This window comes from Chiloscyllium plagiosum, unplaced genomic scaffold (genome assembly GCF_037043375.1).
Source record: "Chiloscyllium plagiosum isolate Xiang-an unplaced genomic scaffold, Cpla_swu_hap1 HiC_scaffold_10, whole genome shotgun sequence".
NCBI lineage: Eukaryota > Metazoa > Chordata > Chondrichthyes > Orectolobiformes > Hemiscylliidae > Chiloscyllium > Chiloscyllium plagiosum.
In genome coordinates, this window is record NW_028270148.1 from 74,984,398 (window position 1) to 75,007,673 (window position 23,276).

The window sequence follows — 23,276 nt, forward strand, 5'->3', positions numbered from 1 at the left end:
GTTGCGCGTCGCTGTGGACTTGTTGGGCCGAAGGGCCTGTTTCCACACTGTAATGTAATCTAATCTAATCTAATAGTCCTCTGAGTGAAATAGTTTCTCCTCACCTCTATTTTGAACCTACCTCCTCTCACTCTCCGTATATGACCTCTTGTTCTAGACTCATGTTTGTTAGTAATGCTCATCAACAAGTATGCCCCAATTATTTTCCTTTTCCTAATGTGTACAGGAAAAGTATAGGATACATAAATGCCACACAAAAGGAAATTGTGTAGTTGCAGAAAAATTTATCTTATGACTTGGAACCTCTGTCCAATTCACATTTAGTTGTTGCCAATTTTCCATGCCACAAAAATCTTGTTCAAGTATTTCATTGATCACTGGAGTCTCACAATTAGTTTAGATTGTGTTTAGTCTGTGATAGTTAATACCAAAGCATCTTGAATTATTATGGTAGTTTATAAATAATCAAATTGTTGTCCTATTAAACAGAATTTTTTGCCAAATGTTTTAATCCTGTGAACACAATCTTTGTGTGGTGCAAGAATGATTATTGTCTGCATATGATATTAACTATGAAAACAAAAAGCTAAATTTCCTCATTGTAAAGATTCAGAAAATACTGGAGTTAGTAGTGAATTACTTTGTTGTTTTGAATCACGTGAGTAATATTTGTAGTGGTCACGCATCAAAAGTTATTGATTACTCTTTAATTTTATTTAGTGAAAGCAGTCAGCTAAATAACATTTGAAGAAATGTAGTTTTAAGGTCTAATTGATTGTAATAACCTTTATTTTCAAATGTGGCAGCATGTTTCTGTAGAACTGCTTTAAATTGGCAAAATTAATTTCCATATATTCCTAATATATAAGGCAAGTCTTAATAAATATGGAAGGGAGATAGAAATGTTTTTGGAAAGCTCACATTATGGATAATTTACCCCGCATTAGCTTTTGTTGCGCCGAATGACTGTAAATTAATTCTGCCTTGGAAATTATTTGGGGTAGAGTGGTGCTGGAAAAGCACAGGAGTTCAGGCAGCATCCGAGTAGCAGGAAAATCAACGTTTCGGGCAAAAGCCCTTCATCAGGAATACAGGCAGAGTGCCTGAAGGATGGAGAGATAAATGAGAGGAGGATGGGGATGGGGGGAAAGTAGCATAGAGTACAATAGGTGAGAGGGGGAAGAGATGAAGGTGATAGGTCAGGGAGGAGGGTGGTGGAAGGTAGCAGAGTACAATGGGTGATGGGGCTGGGATGAAGGTGATAGGTCAGAGAGGAGGGTGGAGTGGATAGATGGAAAAGAAGATAGGCTGGTAAGACAGGTCATGGGGACGGTGCTGAGCTGGAAGTTTGGAACTGGGGTGAGGTGGGGGAAACTGTTGAAGTCCACATTGATGCCCTGGGGTTGAAGTGTTCCTAGATGGAAGATGGGGCGTTCTTCCTCCAGGCGTCGGGTGGTGAGGGAGCGGCAGTGAAGGAAGCCCAGGACCTCCATGGCTGAGCGGGAGGGGGAGTTGAAATGTCCGGCCACAGGGCGGTGTGTTTGATTGGTGCGGGTGTCCCAGAGATGTTCCCTAAAGTGCTCTGCTTTGAGAAATTATTTGCCCAATTGCTTTGACTAATACATATGTAACTGAGCTGTCCAGACTAAAGTTCAACCCTGTTTATCTCAAAGTAACTCATCTCAGCCAGTTTCCTGTTTTTTGAATGCATTGTTTATAGAGAAAAGAATGATATTATCAATAAAAACAAAGATTCAATAGATTGAATGACAATTCTTAAACCTTTATTCATTTCATATCAACACTAATGAAAACTTATATTTAAAATCTTTCAAATATTGATTTCCAACCTTGCACTTTGCATCCATGCTGTATCCACACTTCCTCCTTTATTTATCGGAGGTATTTATTCATGGTCAGCTAATAAATGGACAGTTAAGCATATTCCTTTTTTTAAAGATGCAATATGTTATTATCTTCACATGGTCTTTAGTGTTAGAATTTATCTGACTCCTTTAACCTATGAAGCAGTGATGGACTTGAGTGAAAAGCAATGTATGTACATAGCTTTCATGATACCTTGTAAACACTGCAATGATTTCCGTAAAGAAATTCAAATTCTCAACAGCAAAGTTGAGGGATCACACAACAAAGGTTAAGTTCAAACGTTTTTACTACAATAATCCATTTTGTTTTTAATTTATTCAAACACTGGATGTAGGTTTGCTTGCTGAGCTGGAAGGTTTGTTTTCAGACGTTTCATCACCATACTAGGTAACATCATCAATGAGCCTCCGGATGAAGCACTGGTGGTATGGTCCACTAAATTCTGATTGAACACTGAGCAGTTTATACTTTAAACTACAGAAAAAGTACTTTTTCTTTTTATTCTTTGCTTTATACCCCGTACCGTAGTTATACTTCACACTCCATATTAAATAGACATCCAACTCTCCTGGCACCAGTCAAAGCATTTACTCACACCTTGGATTAACTTCTTTTCTTATTCTTAGTCAGCCTGGTAACCTGTAACCCCAGAACCCCTTTCATGTTTTGTACTTTTCTAGAGGTGTTCCATCCAATTTATGTTCCTTTAATTATATGCTCATGAATTTCTTCTGAATTCTTGGAAAATAAACTGTAGAGACTTGCCATCTCTATTTACTCCCCAGTTCTCTCTTACATTCTGGCAGACCTCTTGTGAAATTTACCATTACATGTTGAAGAACTTTGCGAATAAAATCCTGAAGTACCTTTCCCTTTCAAAGCCCAAGTGCATGGTCATGTGAATTAAATGAATCTTGTAGCCAAATAGAAAATCTAATTAGCTATCCTTTAGACTCCCAATATAATTTTATCTTGAAGATAGCTGAAGTATAACTGTTTGCAAAACCTGACTTCAACACTTTCCTGGGACTTTGGAGCTAATAGTCTATCCACTATTAGCACAATTGCTTTTGTTTTTGTGGACAAAGGGAAGCACTTTTTGTACCTGTTTCCCAGCAACGCGGCCACTTTGAATCTTTAACTATCACCGTCAAATTCACATAACCCTCTTCATTCTGCCATTTTAAATTAAAATATAGTCCTAACAATAAATGGGTTGATAGAAGCCTCGCATTTGTAATATTATTCTGTGTTACTCAACATGTTTTTCTTAAACTACTTATATAGTCAATATATATGAAGCTTGAATTTAAAATGTGAATAAATGGAGCTGATTGTTTAACTCAGCTTACTGCCTATGTGTTAATTGTTTGAGCTAGGGACATTCCAGAACGAGTGGTGTAAGTGGAAAAATTCTTGAATCAAATGGATTGTTAAATGGATTACAGCATTTTGTTTTGCATGGTTCTGCTTGCAGTGAATGCTAAATCAGTTTTATAGGAGAGTACAAAGAACTTGCAAATGTGTTAATTTCATGCTCTGAAAATGAAGTTTACAGTTTTAGTTTTCTCCTGTTAATTTACTGTATCACTAATCTGCTCAATACATGTAAATTCTGCTAATATATTTATACAGGGATTTACAGAATCTATGCATCTTGCGTATATCACAATTATTTTCCACTCATTGAGGAAAATAGTCTAGAGTGGACTGTTAAATGTGCTGAAATGAGAGCTGTTATTGTCTGTAGCAATCATTTTGTTGTCATGCTGAATAGTAGTATCATGCTATGCGATACAGATTGTTGTCACTATGAAGATGAGAGTTTGTTTTCATGGGGACTATGCAACTGCTACTTGTCAGTACCATTGTGAGCAAAAGATAGAAAATGAGAATGAATTAGTTTATTTCTTTATGTTGATTCTATCATTATCAGGTGCATAACTAACATAGCAGCTATATCCTTAAGGAATTGGTGATGCCAGTAATGATGGTAAAGTCCCTACCTCTGGACCAGGAGGCCTCCTCCAAGAGGTGTGTAATAACAACTCTGAAAAGGTCGATCAGAAAATATCTATTATTGAATTACTCTTAAGACATTGGTTTTAAGGGTCATGTGGCACAGTGGTAATGTCCTTCTGGACTAGCAGGAACAGGTTCAAGTCCCACCTGTCCTTGAAGTGTCGTAAGGCATGCTCTGGCTGAAGAATTCCCCCTCATCTCAGTTATGAACGGTCGCCCTTTCACTCTAAGGTTGTGCTGTCAGGTTCGAGTCTCTCCTATTAGTGGAAATTCCTTCTTTACATTCATTCTGTACAGAATTTTGTAAGTTTTAATGAGATCCTTTCTCATCCTTTTAAACTCCAAGTACAGACCCAAGATCGTTCTTCATATGACAAGCCCTTCATTCCTGGGATCATTCTTCTAAACCTTCTCTCGACCCTGTCCAAAGCATGACATCCTTCCTTAGTTACGGGGCCCAGAAATTGCCCACAGTATTACATTTGTAGTCTGACCAGAGTCTTACATAGCTTCAGCAGTACATCTCTACTCTTGCATTCTTGCCCTCTTGAATTTAATGCTAGCACTTAAGTGTATAAATTAATTATTTGCTCATGGGACATTGGCATCGCTGGCTACCCAGGATTTATTGTTTGTTCTAAGCTGCCCTTAAGAAGGTGAGCCTCCTTCTTGAACCGCTGCAATCCACATGCTGTAGGTTGACCCACAATGCCTCAGGGATAAAATTCAAGGATTTTGAACCGGAAGAAGTGGTGATATATTTCCAAGTCAGGATGGTGAGTGGCTTGGAGGGGATGTCTCAGGTGGTGGTGGTGCTCCCATGTATCTGCTGCACTTGTCCTTCCATTGGCCATGAATTTGGAAGGAACTTTCGAAGGATCTTTGGTGAAATTCAGCAGTGCATACTGCTGCAACTGAGAGTGGATGCTTATAGATGTGATCTCAGTCAAGTGGACTATTTTGTCCTGGATGGTGGTGTTGGAGTTGCACTCACCCAGGCAAGTGAGAGGTATTCCATCACACTCCTGACTAGTGCCTTGTACATGGTGGACAGAATTCGGGGCATCAGGAGTGAGTTACACTTCACAGTATTTGTAGCCTCTGACCTGCTTTTGCAGTCACTGTGTTTGTGTGATGGGTCCACTTGAGCTTCTGATCAATGGTAATTCCAAGGATGTTGATAGGTGGGGAATTCAGTGATGGTAACATTGTTGAATGTCAAGGGGCAATGGTTAAATTAGCATTTACGTGGTTCAAATGTTACTTCCAACTCAGAACCTAAAGCTGGATATTGTCCAGATCTTGTTGCATTTAAATGTGGACTGCTCCAGTATCTGAGGAGTCATCTGAGCTGAACATTGTGCAACCATCAGTGAAGGTCCCCAGTTCTAACGTTATGATTGAGGGAAGGTCATTAATGAGGCAGATGAAAATGGTTGGTCCTTGAACACTATCCTGAGGAACTCCTGCAGAGATGCCCAGGACTGACCTCCAACACCCATAATCATCTTTCTATGTGCCAGGTACAACTCCAACCAGCAGAGTATTTGACCCCTGAAACCCACTGATGCCAGTTTTGCTTGGGGCCCTTAATACCACACTTAGTCAAATGCAGCCTTGATGTCAAGGATTTTCACTCACTGTCGTCCCTTTCCCACCTCAGTTAAAGCAAAATGCTCAGAGATACCTCCTTCATCTTTATTCCGGGCCCTGGAGGGAGAGAGAACAATCGCCTGTGTGCACAGAGACATGAGTTCTTGGCCTTCTCTCGAACAGCAGTTTCTTAATGAATTATATAGTCATTTTACAGGGAGGAGCATCCAGATAAGGCAATATACATATTAATTGGGTGACCGTTACAATCAGCAAGTGTCAAAAGTAAAAATTAAGTCTTCTGGCATTATACAATGAATAACTGGCTTCACAAAATGAAGACTTTTCACCTTGTTAACTGACTTTACATACTGAATGCATCTTCATCTTGTTAAATGGCTCCACGTAATGAATGCTTTTCCACCTTGTTAACCCACTACCCTTGCCTCCAGCACCTCATTGTTTACTGCAAGTTTGTTTGACCTGAAGTCATGAGACTGATTTGATGTTTTTACTGTCACATGTTCCTAGAGACAGTGAAAAGTTTTGTTTTGCATGCATTTCAGGCAGTTCATACCATAAAAAGTGCTATAGGGTAATAGAACAGAGCAAAGAATGCAATGTTACAGCTGTAGAGAAGGTACACAAAGAATGAAATGAACGTTAAATTTAAAATTTGAGAGGTCTATTTAGGAGGCTACTAAAAGTGAGAAAGAAGCTGTTCTTGAACCTTTTGGTCTGAGTGTTTAAGCTTTAGTATCTTCTGCTTGATGGAAGAGATTGGAAGAGATTATAACTGGGGTGGTAAGGGTCTTTGATTATGTTGGCTGCTTTCCCAAGGCAACAAGAAGTATGGATGAAAGGTTGGCTTGGGTGAGGGACTGGACTGTGTTCACAACTATCTGTAGTTTTTGATACATCTGGGCAGACCAGTTGCCATACCAAGGTGTGATACATCCGGATAGAATGGATTCTATGGTGCAGCTATCAAAACAATTGGAAGTATTTATGTATAGGCCAAATTTCCTTAGCCTTCTGAGGAAGTAGAGGCATTGTTGTGTTTTCTTGACCATCGCATCAACATGGATGAACCAGTCCAGATTATCACTCTTAGGAACTTGATGCATTCGACCATCACTCTATATCATTGATGGAGGGAGGGGCATGCCATCCACCTTCCTTCCTGAAATCAATGCCCAGCTTGTTTGTTTTGCTGATTTTGAGGGAGAGATTGTTAGCTTTTCACCATGCCACCAAACACTCTATCTCTTGCCTGTATTCTGTCCCTTGTTTGAGATCCGGCCTATAACAGCCATGTTGTCATCAAACTTGTAGGTGCAGTTAGGATGAAATTTGGGTGCACAGTCATGAAAGTGCAGGGAGTATAGTTCAGGGGCTGAGTATGCAGACTTGTGGGTGCCGGTGTTGAGTATTATCGTGGAGGAAGTGTTGTCGCCTATTCTCACTTATTTGTGATCTGTGGTCAGGAGATTGAGGATCCTGTTGCAGAGGTTGAATTGGAAACCCAGGTCTTGGAGTTTGGAGATTAGTTTGGAATTATGGTGTTTAAGCCAGAGCTGTAATCAATAGGTAGGAGCCTGACATAGGTACCCTTGATATCCAGATATTCTAGGGATGAGTGTAGGGCCAGAGAGATGGCAACTGCCATAGAACTGTTGTGATGGCAGGTGAATTGCAAGGGATCAAGGCAGGCCATGACTAACCTCTCGCAATACTTCATATTTACGGAAGTCAGAGCCATTGGGCAGTAGTTATTGAGGTGTGCTGCATGAGTTTTCTTGGGCACCAGGATGATGGTGATCTTCTTTAAGCAGTTGGGTCTTTGGATTGTAGTAAGAAGAGATTAAAGATGTCAGCAAATACTCCTGCCACCTAATATGTGCAGGATCAGAGTGCACGTGTGGGGACTCCACTTGGGCCAGTCTCTTTCCATGGATTCACACTCAAAATATCTGATCTGACATCTGCACGGGTGACTGAGGGAACAGGTGCATCCAAGGTTCTCAGGGCAGGTGACATCGTTTCACTGACCTGTTTAAAGCAAGGGTAAAATGCATTGAGTGCACCAGGGAGGGATATCTTCATTGGGTCCGGAATCAATGTTGAGAGCTCTCAGGGCATCTCTCTCCTGACTGTTTACCAGTGTGGTGTCACCTCTGCTGGGTCTGCCCTGCCTGTAGGACAGGGCATGTCCAAGTCTGGTGATGGTGTGATGGTGGTGTCTGGGACATTGGCTGTCTGTGAGGGATGATTCAGTGAGTCAGGTTGTTAATTAACCCCCCCCCCCCCCCAAGATCCTGATAAGGAGAGCTTTGCAGGGTTAGCAGGGCTTTCTCTGCTGTTGTCTTTTCCAGTGCTTAGGTCAATGTCAGGTGGCCTGTCCATTTTCATTTCTTTGTAACGATTCCTACAACTGAGTGGCTTGCTAGGCCTTTCAGAGGGCACTTGAGAGTGAGCCACATTACTGTGGGTCTGGAATCCAATGTAGGTCAGACCAGGTGAGGATGGAATATTTCCTTCCCTGAAGGACATTTGTGAGCCAGATGTGTTTTTCCGGCAATTAGTGACGGTTTTGTGGTCATGAGCAGATTCTTAATTGCAAATTTCACCATCTGTTGTGATAGGGTTTGAATTTGGGTCCCCAGAACGTTAGCTGAGTTCTGGATTAATAATCTAGCAATAAAACCACTAGGTCATTGCCTGCCCTTCATGTCCAACTGAACCTGCATGTTAACATTGAGAATTCTCAACTAGGAATCCTAAGTCCCTCAGAAGTCTGAAGCCTTTCTGTTCTGAAAGTAGTTTGCATCTCTTCTTCCTACTAAAGTGCATAACCTCTCACTTCTCCACATTTGTATTCCATCTGAACATTATATTCCATCTGCCACTTTGCCTACTCTTCTAGCTTGTCCAAGTCCTTCTGCTTCCTCAACACTACTTGACCTTCACTTACCTTTGTGTCATCTGCAAACTTAGCGACAATGCCCTTAGTCCCTTCATCCTGATTATTAATGTATAACATGAGTAGTTGTGGTCTCAACATGGACTCCTGTGGAACTCTATCCATGCCTGTCACATGCTCGTACAAACCATAATTGTGTACTGTGTTCTGCAGCAGTTAGATTATGATCAGCTTTTTTCACATAAGATTTGATAATAGCCATTTAAGAAATCTTTGTCCACAATTACCTTAGATTTGTTGTCAACTTTGAGAAGCTTTTATTAATATTGTTGCAAAATAATTAGCAACATCTTTCTCCTTTTGATTGTCCTTATTTTCTATTTATGATCTTTTGTTGGAAAACTATTCACCATCAATGTCTCATTTTAAAAGTTAGTTGCATGAGAAACTTTTTTCTGTAATATCTCTAAATTTCATTTAAATTTCCACTGTGCCTCTCCTGGCATCACCCAGTGAGACTCATCCTAAGCTTCCAGAATTTTGGTATCACCATTGAGACGTGGGCATTGATGAGGCTTACTGGGGAATCTGAGCGTTCCACACTGGAGGCACCCCAGTTAACTCAGGGCTGTACTGAAGATCACCCAGCTGGTTGAGCCAATAGAAGGATGGGCAAATCCCTCCAGAATTAGATACCGCCATAATTATGCCCTTCATCGGCATAGCTCTGTCAATGGGCATGGAATCTCTGGCTCCAGTCAGCGACAGGGAGGCCAGCTGCAATGAGTTCAGTTTCTGCACACACTGGGTTGCCAATTTGCCAGTGGAAAAATGCAGTGCTGTTGCAGATGGTCCTTTGTTTCCTTGGAATCACACATGAACACAACATATCTATACTATGAGAGCAGAGTACCGATTGTTTGGCAAGAGGACTCTGGTAGAGGTATTCCCATTGGAAAATGTGTCAGTTAATAATGACTGACCATTAACAGCCAGACGTTGTTTAAGTTTTAAACCGTTCAGGGTGACTCCCATTGGTCAAGATATTTCCTTGAACAATGAAACAAAGAATGGCTGACAACTATTTTGTTAAGTTGAAACAAATGCAGTCTATGCGCATGGAGTTTGAATGGAAATCCCATTAATCACCCAAATGAGACATCATCAAGAGGAGAGGGAGGAATGAGATTAGATTTGGAAGCAAGGCTTTGGGATTTGAACAAGGGAGCAGTCACCAACTTTGGGACAGCATTGAAAGGGAGCGTGGGAAGAATTGTTGGAAGTTGAGAGATAAATGAGACTCTGAGGTGGGGCACATGGGAGGACCATCAGCCATAATGGAATACCATTGAAATGGAAGGAGGCATCTTAGATAAGAATGGTGCAGGGCAGGCCCAATTTAGAGGTGACCCACAAGACCCCTTTACTTCAACTTACGCTCCTTTTGGACCTCGATAGATACTGTAGAACAGTCCCAATAGCTGATGTAAATTGAGAAATAAAGAAGGGCCTATAGAATCTGACGCATCTTAATTTTGGGGGAAAAAAATCATTTGATCCTTTTTTCTAATCAACTTGTTCAGAGATGTTATTACAGACTTCTAGAGCAGGTGGGACTTGAACATGGGTCTCTTGGTTCAGGGGTAGGGACATTACCTCTGCTCCACAAGAGGTCTCCTTGGTGCATCTTAATTGGCCACTGCTGAATGTTGTTCAGAAGCCACCATTAGCCAGTTATCATATAAATTGGGATGGTCTGTGTGTCTGACTGCTTTGGACACTGAACATCTTGATTTACAGGCTATTTGGCAAATGTTCCTGGGTCCCCTTCAAGGCATGGGCCCTTTTGATCAATACCATATGCACCAGCTCCTCCTGAACCCTTCCTCCGGGATCAAGCCCAAGTGGAACAGATGACACTCGATCATTTTAAACACTCCCTGCCTTTTTAGTATCTTTTCTCCATCTTTTAATTATTTCCAATATTTCACGTGCTTAATTTGTCACAGCTTTAGAAAAATCCTATTCCGAACAAAGCACTGATTTAGTATGTTGGGCATGTATTATTAATATGTCTTTACTTTTGTTAATATGCTTTTACTCTTTGGTTTCTAAATTCCGTATATTCGCTCTGCTACTTCCTCTTCCTTCTCTTGACTTCTTCCTTTCACCTGATTCTTCCTTGCATTATCTAACTGAGACCTATTATCGATGAACACTGACTTTGAAACAAAAACAGAAATTCCTGGAAAATCTCAGCAGCTCTGGCAACACCCGCGGAGAGAAATCAGAGTTAACGTTTTGGATGATAAGATCATAAGATATAGGAGCAGAAATAGGCTATTCAGCCCATCGAGTCTGCTCCACCATTGAATCATAGCTGATAAGTTTCTCAACCTTATTCTCCCGTTTTTTTCCCCATAACCCTCGATCCCCTTGATACTCAAGAACCTATCTATCTCAGTCTTAAATATACTCAATGACCTGGCCTCCATATCCTTCAGTGGCAATGAATTCCATAGATTCACTGAAGAAGTTTCTCCTTCTCTCCATTCTAAAAGGTCTTCCCTTTACTCTAAGGCTGTGCCCTTGGGTTCTAGTCTCTTCTACAAATGACAACTTCTTCCCACCATCTACTCTGTCCAGGCCATTCAATATTCTGTATGTTTCAATTAGATTCCCCTCTTATCCTTCTAAACTCAGAGTATAGACCCACAGTCCTCAAATGTTCCTTGAAAGTTAAGCTTTTCATTCCTGGGACAATTTTCATGAATCTCCGGGACCATGTCGGAGGTATGCGGCCCAAAACTGTGCACAATACTCCAAATGTGACCAGACCACAACCTCAGAAGTGCATCCATGCTTTTATATTCAAGTCCTCTCAAAATAAATACCATCATTGCATTTGCCTTCCTAACTACTGACTCAACCTCAAGTTTACCTTGAGAGAATCCTGAACTAGAACTCCTAAATCTCTTTGCACTTCGAACTTCTGAACTTTCTCCCCATTTAGAAAATAGTCCATGCCTCTTTTTACCAAAGTGCATGACCTCACACTTTCCCACCTTATACTCAATCTGCCACTTCTTTGCCCACTCTCCTTCTGCAGCCTCAATGCTAGCTGTCCCTGTGCCTATCTTTGTATCATCTGCAAAATTAGCCAAATGCCCTTAGTTCCTTCATCTAGATCATTAATGTATAAAGTGAAAAGTTGTCCCAACACTTGATCCTTGTGGAACACCACTTGTCACTGGCTACCATCCTGAGAAGGGCCCTTTTATCCCCACTCTCTGCTTGCTACCAGACAGCCAAACTTCTATCCATGCTAGCACCTTGCCTCTGACACCATGAACCCTTCTCTTACCCTGCAGCCTCCTGTGCGGCATCTTGTCAAAGGTCTTCTTGAATTCCAGGTAGATAACATCCATTGGCTCTCCTTGGTCTAACCTGCTCGTTACTTCCTCAAAGTATTCTAGCAGATTCGTTAGGCATGACCTCCCTTTGATGAAGCTACGCTGACTTTGCCCTATTTTAACCATACACTTCGAAGTATTCAGAAATCTCATCCTTCACAATGGATTCCAGGATCTGACCCATGACCAAGGTTAGGTCAATCAATCTGTAATCATCCCTCTTTTGCCTTATTCCCTTTTTAAACAGGGGAGTTAACATTCTTTCAGTCCTTTGGAGTTCTCCCTGATACTAGTGATTCCTGGAAGATCACTACTAATGCATCCATCTCTTAGCTATCTCCCTTAGAACTTCTGGGGTATAGTTCATCTGGTCCAGCTGATTTATCCACCTTCAAGCCATTCAGTTTTAATAGCACCTTCTCCTTGATGATTGCCACCATACTTACCTCACTGTCTTGAATTATTGGGATATTACACTTGTCTTCCAAAGTAAAGACTGGCCAAAGTAATTATTCAATTCCTCAGCCATTTCCTTGATCCTCACTACTAACTCTCTAGCGACATTTTCCAGCAGCCCAATGTCCACTTTTGCCTGTTTTTTACCCTTTGTATATCTAAAGAAATCCGTACAATCTTCCTTTACATTAATGACTGGCTTACCCTCATATTTAATCTTCTCCCTCCTTATGTCTTTTTTTGTTTCCCTCCAGTGCTGTTTGTAAGCTTCCCAATCTCCTAGTTTCCCACTGCCAATCGCCACATTATCTACTTTCTCGTTTGCTTTTATGCTACCTCTGACTTCCTGAGTTAGCTATGGTTGCCTCATCCTCCTTGGACCTTTTCTTTTTCCTTGGGATAAATCTCTGCTGTATCTCCTGAATTACTTCCAGACACACTTGCCATTGCTGTTCCACTATCCTTCGTATTAGGCTTCTCTCCCAGTAAATTCTCCCAAGCACCTCCCTCATGCTTCTGTAGTTACCTTTCTTCAGTTGTAATGCTGTTACCTCTGATCCTGTCTTCTCCCTCTCAAATTGCAGAGTAAATTCAATCATATTATGATCTCTTCCCTCCTCCGGGTTCCTTAAATTAAGCTCCCTTATCAAGTCTATCCCATTGCACAACACCAAATCCAGTATTGCCTCTTCACTAGTGGGTCCACTACAAGCTGCCTCCAATGATCCAGTGACCCTTCTCCAGAACATACAGTTCTGGCTATGGTTGCCTTTCTTTATCCCCATTGGGAATTGCCGAAGCAGTGCTTAGGCGGCATGGTGGTTCAGTGTCCCAGGTTCGATTCCAGCCTTGGGCGACTGTCTGTGTGGAGTTTGCACATTCTCCCCGTGTCTGCGTGGGTTTTCTCCAGGTGCTCCGGTTTCCTCCCACAGTCCAAAGATGTGTAGGTTAGGTGAATTGACCAAGCTAAATTGCCCATAGTGTTAGGTGCATTAGTCAGAGGGGAATGGGTCTGGGTGGGTTACTCTTCGGAGGGTCGGTGTGGACTTGGTGGGCCGAAGGGCCTGTTTCCACACAGTAGAGAATTTAATCTAATCTAATCCGTCACCATTTCAAAATTCTCCCGTTTCTGCCTCCTTGATTACATTTCTACCTGCCAATACTTAAAGCTACCTGAGCAGATCTTCACTGAAAAAAACATTCTCCAGTTAAGTGTTATTCCCACCTGTCCCCAATAACATCTTCAATAATCCATTATGAATCAAGTATCTATCTAATTTTTCCTTAAATTACCCCTCTCTCCACCTCTCTCTAAAGAAAATGGTTCTAAACACTCAAGACTCTGAGAGGAAAAAAAACCTCATCTCTGCCTTAAATGGGTGACCCATTACTTTAAAATTATGTCCCCTAATTCTTGTCTCTCCTAAAAGGGGAAATATCTTTTCCATGTCCAATCTGTTGAGTTTCAATAAGAATATCTCTCAACCAAACTCCAATGATACATTTTTTCTAATACTTTTGTGTCCTTTCATGCATAAGATGACCAAATTGTATACTGGACTTCAGATGAAGAGGCATAATATCCTCTATAACTGTAGCAAAGCATTCCATTCTCATTGCAATATATGACAACATTAGCAAGTAACTTTGTGTTTCATGTAGTGAGACATTCGGATCCCTGTATAACCGCAAGTTCTGTAATTTGTCTTCATTCAAATAAAATGCTGTTTTTGTACGCATTCTGCCAAAGTGAGCAAGTTTATATTTCGCACATTATAATTTATTAATTTTTGCCAAGTTTTTGCCTACTCGCTTACCATATCCGTACTATATCATCGTTATGTCCTCTTCAGTACTTGCTTTCCTGTCAACAAAGTTATCAACTTATACGTTCATCCAGATTCACTATTGAAGCTATTCTGTTACCTACTATGTAATAAGCTCTTACTTTCTGCAATATTATTTCCTTGCTTTTTGGCAACCAGAAACTCCATATTGTGGCATTCTGCGATCAGAATCAGCGCAGCAAGTAATTAGGAAAACAAATGTAATATTTGCTTTTCTTGCAAACGTGATGAAAAACAAAGAGTGAGGTCTTGCTACAACTGTACATCGAGTTGGTGAGACTGCATCTAGAATATGGTAAAGAGTGTGTTGATGGAAAAGCACAGCAGGTCTGGCAGCATCCGAGGAGCAAGAGAGTCGACATTTCAGGCAAAAGCCCTTCAGCCATATATTTTTGCTTTCCTCATTTAAAAATTTATATGCCTGGGTTGAAGTTGATTCAAAGAATGTTCACAAAACTGCTGCTATGTAGCGTTGTCTTTTGAGGGAAGGTTGAACAGCGTGGACCTATAATCATTGCTGTTTAGAAGAACAAGAAATGATTTTATTGAAATGTAGTGTTCTAGGAATATTGAGAGAGTAGATTCTGAGGATTTTTCCCCTCATGGTGGTGAAGGACCATAAGATGTAACTTAGGTAAGCCATTCAGCTCATTGAGCCAGCTGATTTGATGGTCCTCGACTTTACGTTTCCTGCCCATCCCTGTAATCGTGAACCCTTACTGGTTAACAATCTGTCCACCTCAATTGAGCTTATACTTAATGGCCCATCCTTGTTAGCCTGTGTGGTAAAAGGTTCCACATATTTAATACCCTCTGAGAAGAAGTTTTACCTCATCTCTGTCTTGCTCTGAGATTATACGTTCTGTTTCTAGACTCTCCCACAAGATGAAACATCTGTGTCTACCCTGTCAAGGCCCCTAAGAGTCCTTTTTGTTTCAGTCAGGCTTCATCTCTTTCTTCTGAATTTCACTGAGCATAAGCCCAGCCTATTCAATATATCCTCATAAGGAAATTCCTTTATACCCAGGAGCAACCTAGCAAATCTTCTGTGGACTTGCTGTAATGCCAGAATAGGTAGTTCTTCAATAACCAGACAGTTGCGTTCTTGTCCAACCCTGGATTATCAAAAGAAGCAGCACTTAAAAGTGTTGACGATGTAATTGCGTTACAGCCAACACATGTTTTAAAAGTTTGTGTTTTACAAACACAGTCCCCAATTTGTCGATCGCCACACAGAGAATTCAGGTTAACAAAATGCACGTTATAGCAGAATGACCTGTATATATTTCCTTAGAGGACCAAAACTGTTCACAGTATTTCAGTGTGGTCTGATTACTACCTTGGAAAGTTTAAACAAGACCCTTTTTTTTTAATATTTGATATAAGGACGAATATTCCATTTGCTTTTCCTCTTTTCTGCTGAACTCAGATGCTAGCTTTTTACGATTTATGCATGAACATCCCCAAATCCTTCCATTCTGCAGTTTTCTGCAGCCTTTCCCCATTTAACTAATATTCAGCTCTTCTATTTTTCCCTCCGCAGTGCATAATCTCTCATTTTCCTACATTCACTTAACTGATCCATATCCTTCTGTAAAGTCTGTCATCCTCCCTACATAACTTCCCACCTATCAGTGTCTTCTACAAAATTGGCAATACTGCATTTACATCTGTTATCCAAGTAATTAATATATTATAGATAATTGTGTCTGCAGTATTGATCCATGTTCTGAGGAAGGGTCACTGAACCCAAAACGTTAACTCTTCTTTCTCTCCACCTACTGAATTTTTCTAGCAATTTCTTTTTTGTGTCACTGATCCCTGTGGTACTCCACTAGTTTCAGGTTGCCAATCTGAAAATACCTCCTTTCTCTGTCTTCTATTAGTTAACCTTCAAGAAGTAGTGGGGAGTGTGGTGAGGGATATAGAACGAGACAGCATAGTTTCAGTATGAGGGGTATCTCAGTTTAAAATGGAGATGACGTATTTCTTCTTTCAGAAGGCTGTTTGTCTTTGGAATTCATCAAAGACCAGGGAGCAGTGAAGGCTGATTAATTGACTATTCAAGGCTGAGATTATACAGTTTTGAATGTAAGGAAATCTAGGGTTATGGGGAACGGACAGGAAGCACAGATAAACTCAAAATCAGATTATTAATGATCTTTTTGAATGGCAGAGTAAGTTTGTGTTAACCCTATTCCTGATGAAGGGCTTATGCCAGAAATGTCGATTCTCCTGCTCGGATTTTGTCTGACCGGCTGTGCTTTCCAGCATCACACTCTCGACTCTGGACTCTGGGCGGCACGGTGGCACAGTGGTTAGCACTGCTGCCTCACAGCGCCAGAGACCCGGGTTCAATTCTTGCCTCAGGTGACTGACTCTGTGGAGTTTGCACATTCTCCCCGTGTCTGCGTGGGTTTCCTCCGGGTGCTCCGGTTTCCTCCCACAATCCAAAGATGTGCAGGTCAGGTGAATTGGCCTTGCTAAATTGCCCGTAGTGTTAGGTAATGGGTAAATATAGGGGTGTGGGTGGGTTGCGCTTCGGCGGGTTGGTGTGGACTTGTTGGGCCGAAGGGCCTGTTTCCACACTGTAATGTAATGTAATGTAATCTAATCTAATCTACAGTCTTCACTTTCTCCTTAACCCTATTTCTTATGTTCTTATGTCACTAAAATTGAATGCATTGGTATTTGAAAAGACTGTTGCTGACTTGTTTTATAGTGAACTACCAAAGCTTGACTGCAAATTGATACTGGATGAAACATTCAACTTTAATGGCTCATTTTTTGATTTTAGTTTGTTTTGTAATTCACCATCTCTGTCTGTTTAAAAAGCAGGGATAGCGACTTGACTTGTAATAGTTTCACAATAAAATATCAGTATCTATTTGACTATATTTGTGAAGAAGGTGTATCATAAAATCTTAAATTATTAAACATAACCCAAATTGTTTCAGTAAAATAATTGTGATTATTTATATTTTCAAATTTCCTTTTTTTCAGATATCGCTAATGGTTCAGGTTCAGGAGGAGGTTATCGACCTCCCCCCAGAACAAAAGAGGTGATAATTAATGGACAAACGGTCAAGTTAAAATACTGTTTTACCTGTAAAATCTTCCGGCCACCACGTGCCTCCCACTGTAGCCTTTGTGATAATTGTGTAGGTAAGTGATTTTCTTGGGAGGTGTTTTAAAAAAATGTTATGATAAGACAAAAAGAAATGCTAATAATATGAGCTTTGCATCTCCAGTTGCACTACAGTGTTGTAACGAAAACAAAAATGTAGTTTCTTTGTATAGATGATTAGAATTTGATGAGCTGTATAATTGCACAATAATCTTCTAATGTTTGTATTTTTCTCGTAAGTTTAATTAAAGCCTATTGTTCTTTACTATTTTATGGTATATATTGTATAATATTATAAAAAGCTTGAAATATTCAATAGGTTATGCTCTAATTCCAGTTGGAGAAATTGTACTGCAGTGTCTTCTGTAGCTTGCAATTAAGCTTTCCAAAGACTTGCTTTCACCCAGTTTTCCTGAGCTTCATTCCATACTTGATCATTTTTTTCATCAGTTCTACATTAAAGAGAGTTTTCATATGTGATTTGTTTTCAATATTTAAGTACCTGGTGCAGTTGGAATTTTACAATGATCACAAAGCAGATAATTGTCTATTAAAATTGAGCTAATGGAATTATGCATTTTTGAATGTATACAATTTCAAAGTAATACATTGCCTTTTATTTCAAAAAAGCATTTTAAACATTTAGCCATTATAATGACATTCTTTTACTGAAGTAGAGATGTGGTTTTAAAAATTCTTGAAAAAAGGATCAAATTATTGGATGTTGGCCACCTTCTCTGTGTAATTTATTATTTGATTATCAATTGAATTCTGTCATGAATATCATTTTATATTTGTTTTGTTGATTCAATGTTTTTATCGATATAATGTCCATGCCAATAAATTATTTCTTATGCTGTAATATAACAGTAACAATTATGTAATGTATTCACAATGTGCTCAGTGTGGTCTTGTTGCTATGGAGTTGGAAAGTGGAAAATTAGTGCAGTTTCTGATGGTTATCTATATAGAGCGTGTGGGAGTTGAGAGATTGTTAGACTATAAAAAGCTCTAACATTAGTGGAGTAATTATATGTGTGTTTGTACTATGCTATGGAGATTTCTTTAAAACTCATAACTAAATTCCATGCATAATGTATTTTCAACATAAAATCTTGCAGTTTGAATGAAAGTGATTAAAACAGTAATCTACTGATCAACATGGAGGAATAGACATCCGGATTTAAGAGTTTTGAAGCTGGTATAGGTATTTCTGGTATCGCGTGCATTTTAGCAGCGTGATTTGGCTATCATGTCGCTGAAGAATTAAGGAACAGTATTTGCCAATGGCGAGATTCTAGCAGAGATCAGTTCTCATGCTTTGTTCTGTGCATGCTCCAATGTCCATGCCAAAATTTCTGTGCCATTCTGTGCATGCGCGATATCAGCGCCAGTCTTCGTGCTGTTCTGCACATGCACGATGTCTGTGCCAAAGTCTCTACGCTGTTCTGCGCATGTACGATGTCAGCACTGGTCTTTGTGCTGTACTGCACACGCGCCAATGTCAGCTGCCCACAGGGAGCTTTCTGTGAGAAGTACTGTAGAGAGAGTAGCTTTCTTACATTTTTTTAAATGTACTGTGTTCAAGTTACTTTTGTTTCATTAATAAATATGATTTCAACCTTCATTCAGGCTGTGCTATACTTTGTGTTAGACAGTTAGGGATTTTTGAGCGATCGTGAGTGATATTTTTTGTGGGTCTGCCCTCACTCCTCTTTTCCCAGAGGTCCCATTATTTATATTAAGCAATTTTTTGCTGGAACACAACTACAAAGTTACAGGAAAACTACCTGGATTGTATGTTTACTTAGACTAGCCAATAGTGTTAAGTGTTACATATTTGACTGTGTCGGATATGATTCTTTCTCTAAACTGAAAATCCATGATTATTTTTAAAAATAGTGCACCAAAAATGCCATATATTGTGGAGAATACCTTATTGCTAGAAAATGGGAGAGAAGTGAATTGAGATAATGGAAAAGCAGCCTTACAGGAATGAACTACTGACTAGGAATCTGTAGTCGATACCCTGATCTTTCTCAGGCTGAACAAAATAGATGTTTTTACAGGAAGTAAACTATTTTCAACAATGAAGATTGTTAATAAAACATTGTAAAGGCTTACAGGCAGGATTGTGTGTATGTTTTGAAATTCCATTACATGCAAGTTAGTGGCATAGTGGACAATTGTGATGTTTTAAAAATCACAAAAATACTGCAGTGACATTGCAGTATTGTTTGAATTCATAATTTATTGTATTCTTCAGTGCTTACAACATTTATTCTTGGAAATAACACCTTTTATTTAAATGCATATATTGTTGAGAGTGCTTAATTTTAAAATCAGATGTGATGACCACCACATAACAGCCTTATTTGAGCATTAATGTTCAATTCTCTGATCTCTTGGATATCCTCCCTAGAAAGAATAACTTTGAATAGGTCTGTATTGAATTCTGAAAATATTGATGATATGATCCCATGGCTTTTAACTAGTTGATCCAAAAGAATGTGGGCATACTTCAGACATATCATGAATGCTTTAACAGGAAGTTAATCTTTTAATCAATAATACACCAGCTAGACAGATATCATCAAAAGATTCCAATGAGAAATTGAAGAAGGAACTTTTGCAGCAGAATTTACATAATTAGAATTCTTTACTAACTGACATTCTTTCAGTTCATTTTAAATCCGGAAAGTGTAGCAGTTCTCAGCAGTTCGTATCACGGCGTATGGTGGAACTACAGAAAACGTTGGTTAGGCTACATGTAGAATTTTGTATTCAGTTCATTGTAAGAGCAATATGATAGCACTGGAGAGGGCGCAGAGGAAATTTACCAGGATGTTACCTGAACTGGAGAGTTTGTTATGAAGAGATGGATTGAGGTTGTTCTCTTTGGAGCAGAGAAGATTGAGAGGAGACTTGATTGAGCCGTATAAAATTATAAGGAGCATAGACAAGGTAGACAGGAGGAAACTTTTCCCTTTTTGATGGAGAAGTCAATGAACTATGAGGCATGGATTGAAGGTAAAGGGCAAAAGATTTAGGAGAGATGCGAGGAAAAACTTTTTCACCCAGAGGGTATTGGGAATCTGGAACTCGCTGCATATGAGAGTGTTAAGCAGAAACCCTCATAACATTGAAGAAGTATTGAGATGTGAATTTGCGATGCCAAGTCATACACTACTGTAGGCCAACTGCTCGAAAATGGGAATAGAATAAGTAGGTTTTTGACTGGCGTAACTCCGATGGATTGAAGGGCTTTTTCTGTATTGTGGATATCTGTGATTTGAGTCTCTTTTTTTTTATTAAGTCAAGCCAACTCAAGCATTTTCCATTTTTCTTTAACTATATGACAGTGCAGTGAAAAGGGCCAGGTAGAGACTATTTTTTAAAACTTATATTCAGCTTCTGTTCACAAAGCTGTAATGCAAGAATAGATTTAAGAATTCAGAGAATTTAGAAAAATTCCAAAGGCAATCACATCCTCTCCATCATTCCCCATCTTTTCAGGACATGGTGAAGGACAGTAATGTAATGGTCTCAAATAAGCATAAACAATTGATTGTACAGTGATAAATGTTAACCATGTTTCTACTGTTGATTAAACAATCTGCATCTACCTTTCTTGTTGTATTGGCATAAGGTTTTAGTTTTGATCATGCAAGATGAAGAAGGAAACATTGTACTTTTTACATTATATTACAATCTGTAAAATATCACAAACCAGTATTTGTTTCAAAACCAGATGCATTTGCAATTGGTTGACTGTCTGGAAACATTCCTTATTAATTTCATCACTCTGGAACCAGTGAGCAGTATACTTTGTCACCATTCATTCCTTTTCTAACCTTACACAGCCTCTGTAGAATCCTGCACAAAAGAGTTGATCATCCTGTGCATTGCTTTTGCGCTGCATAACAAAGGCTGTAGGTAGTACTTGACTCATTTTGCGCTATGTTTCTCCTTCAGCCAGACCTATCCAGGAACAATAACTGGGTAATATCCATAGGTTTTACCACCTACTATCCCCACTAATTTGACGACTATTTAGCTAAAGCAGTCAGTTTATCATTTGTGCCGAGACTCAAAATTGCATCTGCATAGACAAGATGCACAAAAATTGCCTAATTGACATCATAAAACTATTGTCATAGTCTTAGACATCCCTCATTGATCAATTAGTACGGGCGGCACAGTGGCTCAGCTGTTAGCACTGTTGCCTCACAGCAGCCAGGGTTCCAGGTTCAATTCCAGTCTTGGGCAGTTGTCTGTGTAGAGTTTGCACATTCTCCCCGTGTCTGCGTGGGTTTCCTCCGGGTGCTCCGGTTTCCTCCCACAGTCCAAAGATGAGCAGGTCAGGTGAATTGGCCACGCTAAATTGCCCGTAGTGTTAGGTGCATCAGTCAGAGGGAAATGGGTCTGGTTGGGTTACTCTTCGGAGGGTCAGTGTGGACTGGTTGGGCCAAACGGCCTGTTTCTACACTGTAGGCAATCTAATCATAATTTTTTTTATAAGTTCCTTAGATGAAACAAAACCTGAAAGTTTGACCTAAGCTGTAAGTCCTCTCATTCTGGTTCTCTGATTCTCTGAATATGCTAAACATGTCCTAGACCCAACTGTATTTAAATTACATGAGCATTTCTTGATAGAGTATACCAAATGTTAATGAAAGTAAAATGTTGTGGATGCTGGAAATCTGAAACAAACACAAACTCAACAGAACTGATAGCTTCTGTGCAGAGAGAAATAGATTTAATGTTTCAAGTCCATTGTGACTTTTCAGAATTGGTAGATACTTTCTTCAACTTCAATCCAGCTTCTTTTTAGAGAGTTCTCAACCAAAATAGACAGTAAGAATTCAGCAGAGTAAACTATTAGAAAAGTTCTAATGGCAGTTATGGAGTCATAGAGGTGTAATACATAGAAACAGACACTTTGGTCTGATACGTCCATGCTGTCCAGATATGCCAAACTAACCTAGTTCACTTTACTGGCAATTGGCCCATATCCCTCTTAAACCCTTCCTTCCTATTTGTATACCCCTCCAGATGTTTTTTTAAATGTTGTAATTGTACCAGCCTCCACCATTTCCTTTGGTTGCTCATTCCATACGTACCACCCTCTGCTTGAAAAAGTTGCCACTTGGATCCCTTTTCACCCTAAATTATGCCCTCTAGTTCTGGACTCCCCCAACCCAGGGAAAAGACCTTGTCTATTTATCTTGTCCATGCCCCTCATGATTTTATAAACCTCTATAAGTTCACCCCTCAGATTCTGACATGCCAGGGAAAACAGCACCAGCCTATTCAGCCTCTCCCTATAGCTCAAATCCTTCAACGTTGGCACCACCCCTTGTAAATCTGTTCTGAACCCTTTCAAGTTTCACACTATCTTTCCTATTGCAGGGAGACCAGAATTGCACACAAAATTCCAAAAGTGGCCTAACTAGTGTCCAGTACAGATGCATCATGTCATCCCAACTCCTACACTCAAATGCTCTGGCCAGTAAAGGAAAACATACCAAACTGCCTTAATTTTGCTATCTACCTACAACTCCACTTTCAAGGAATAATGAACCTGCACTCCAAGGTCTCTTTGTTCAGCAACACTCCCCAGGACCTTCCCATTAAGTGTATAAGACCTGCCCTGATTAGCCTTTCCAAAATGCAGCATCCACATTTATTTAAATTAAACTCCACCTACCACACCTTGGCTAACTGGCCCATCTGATCAAGCTTCCATTGTACTCTGAGGTAACCTTCTTTGTCCACTACACCTCCAATTTTGGTGTCATCTGCAAACTTCCTAACTGTCCCTCCTTTTTCATATTCCAAATCAATTATATAAATGATGAAAAGCAGTGGACCCATCACTAATCCTTGTGGCATACCACTGGTCACAGGCCTCCAGTCTGAAAAGCAACTCTTCACCATCATCCTCTGTGTCTTCTGTCTTTGAGCCAGTTCTGTATCCAAATAGCTAGTTCTCTCTGTATTCCATG

General features: G+C 39.9%; 1 protein-coding gene across 2 annotated transcripts in view; it reads left to right on the forward strand.

The window, feature by feature from the left end:
- Positions 1-23,276, forward strand: part of zdhhc14 (zDHHC palmitoyltransferase 14) — a 193,398-nt gene that overhangs the window by 101,124 nt on the left and 68,998 nt on the right. For both annotated transcript variants that reach the window (XM_043696153.2, XM_043696154.2), the window contains exon 3: positions 17,145-17,306. In XM_043696153.2, coding sequence (XP_043552088.1) covers positions 17,145-17,306 — 162 coding nt within the window. The remainder of the gene's footprint in view (positions 1-17,144; positions 17,307-23,276) is intronic.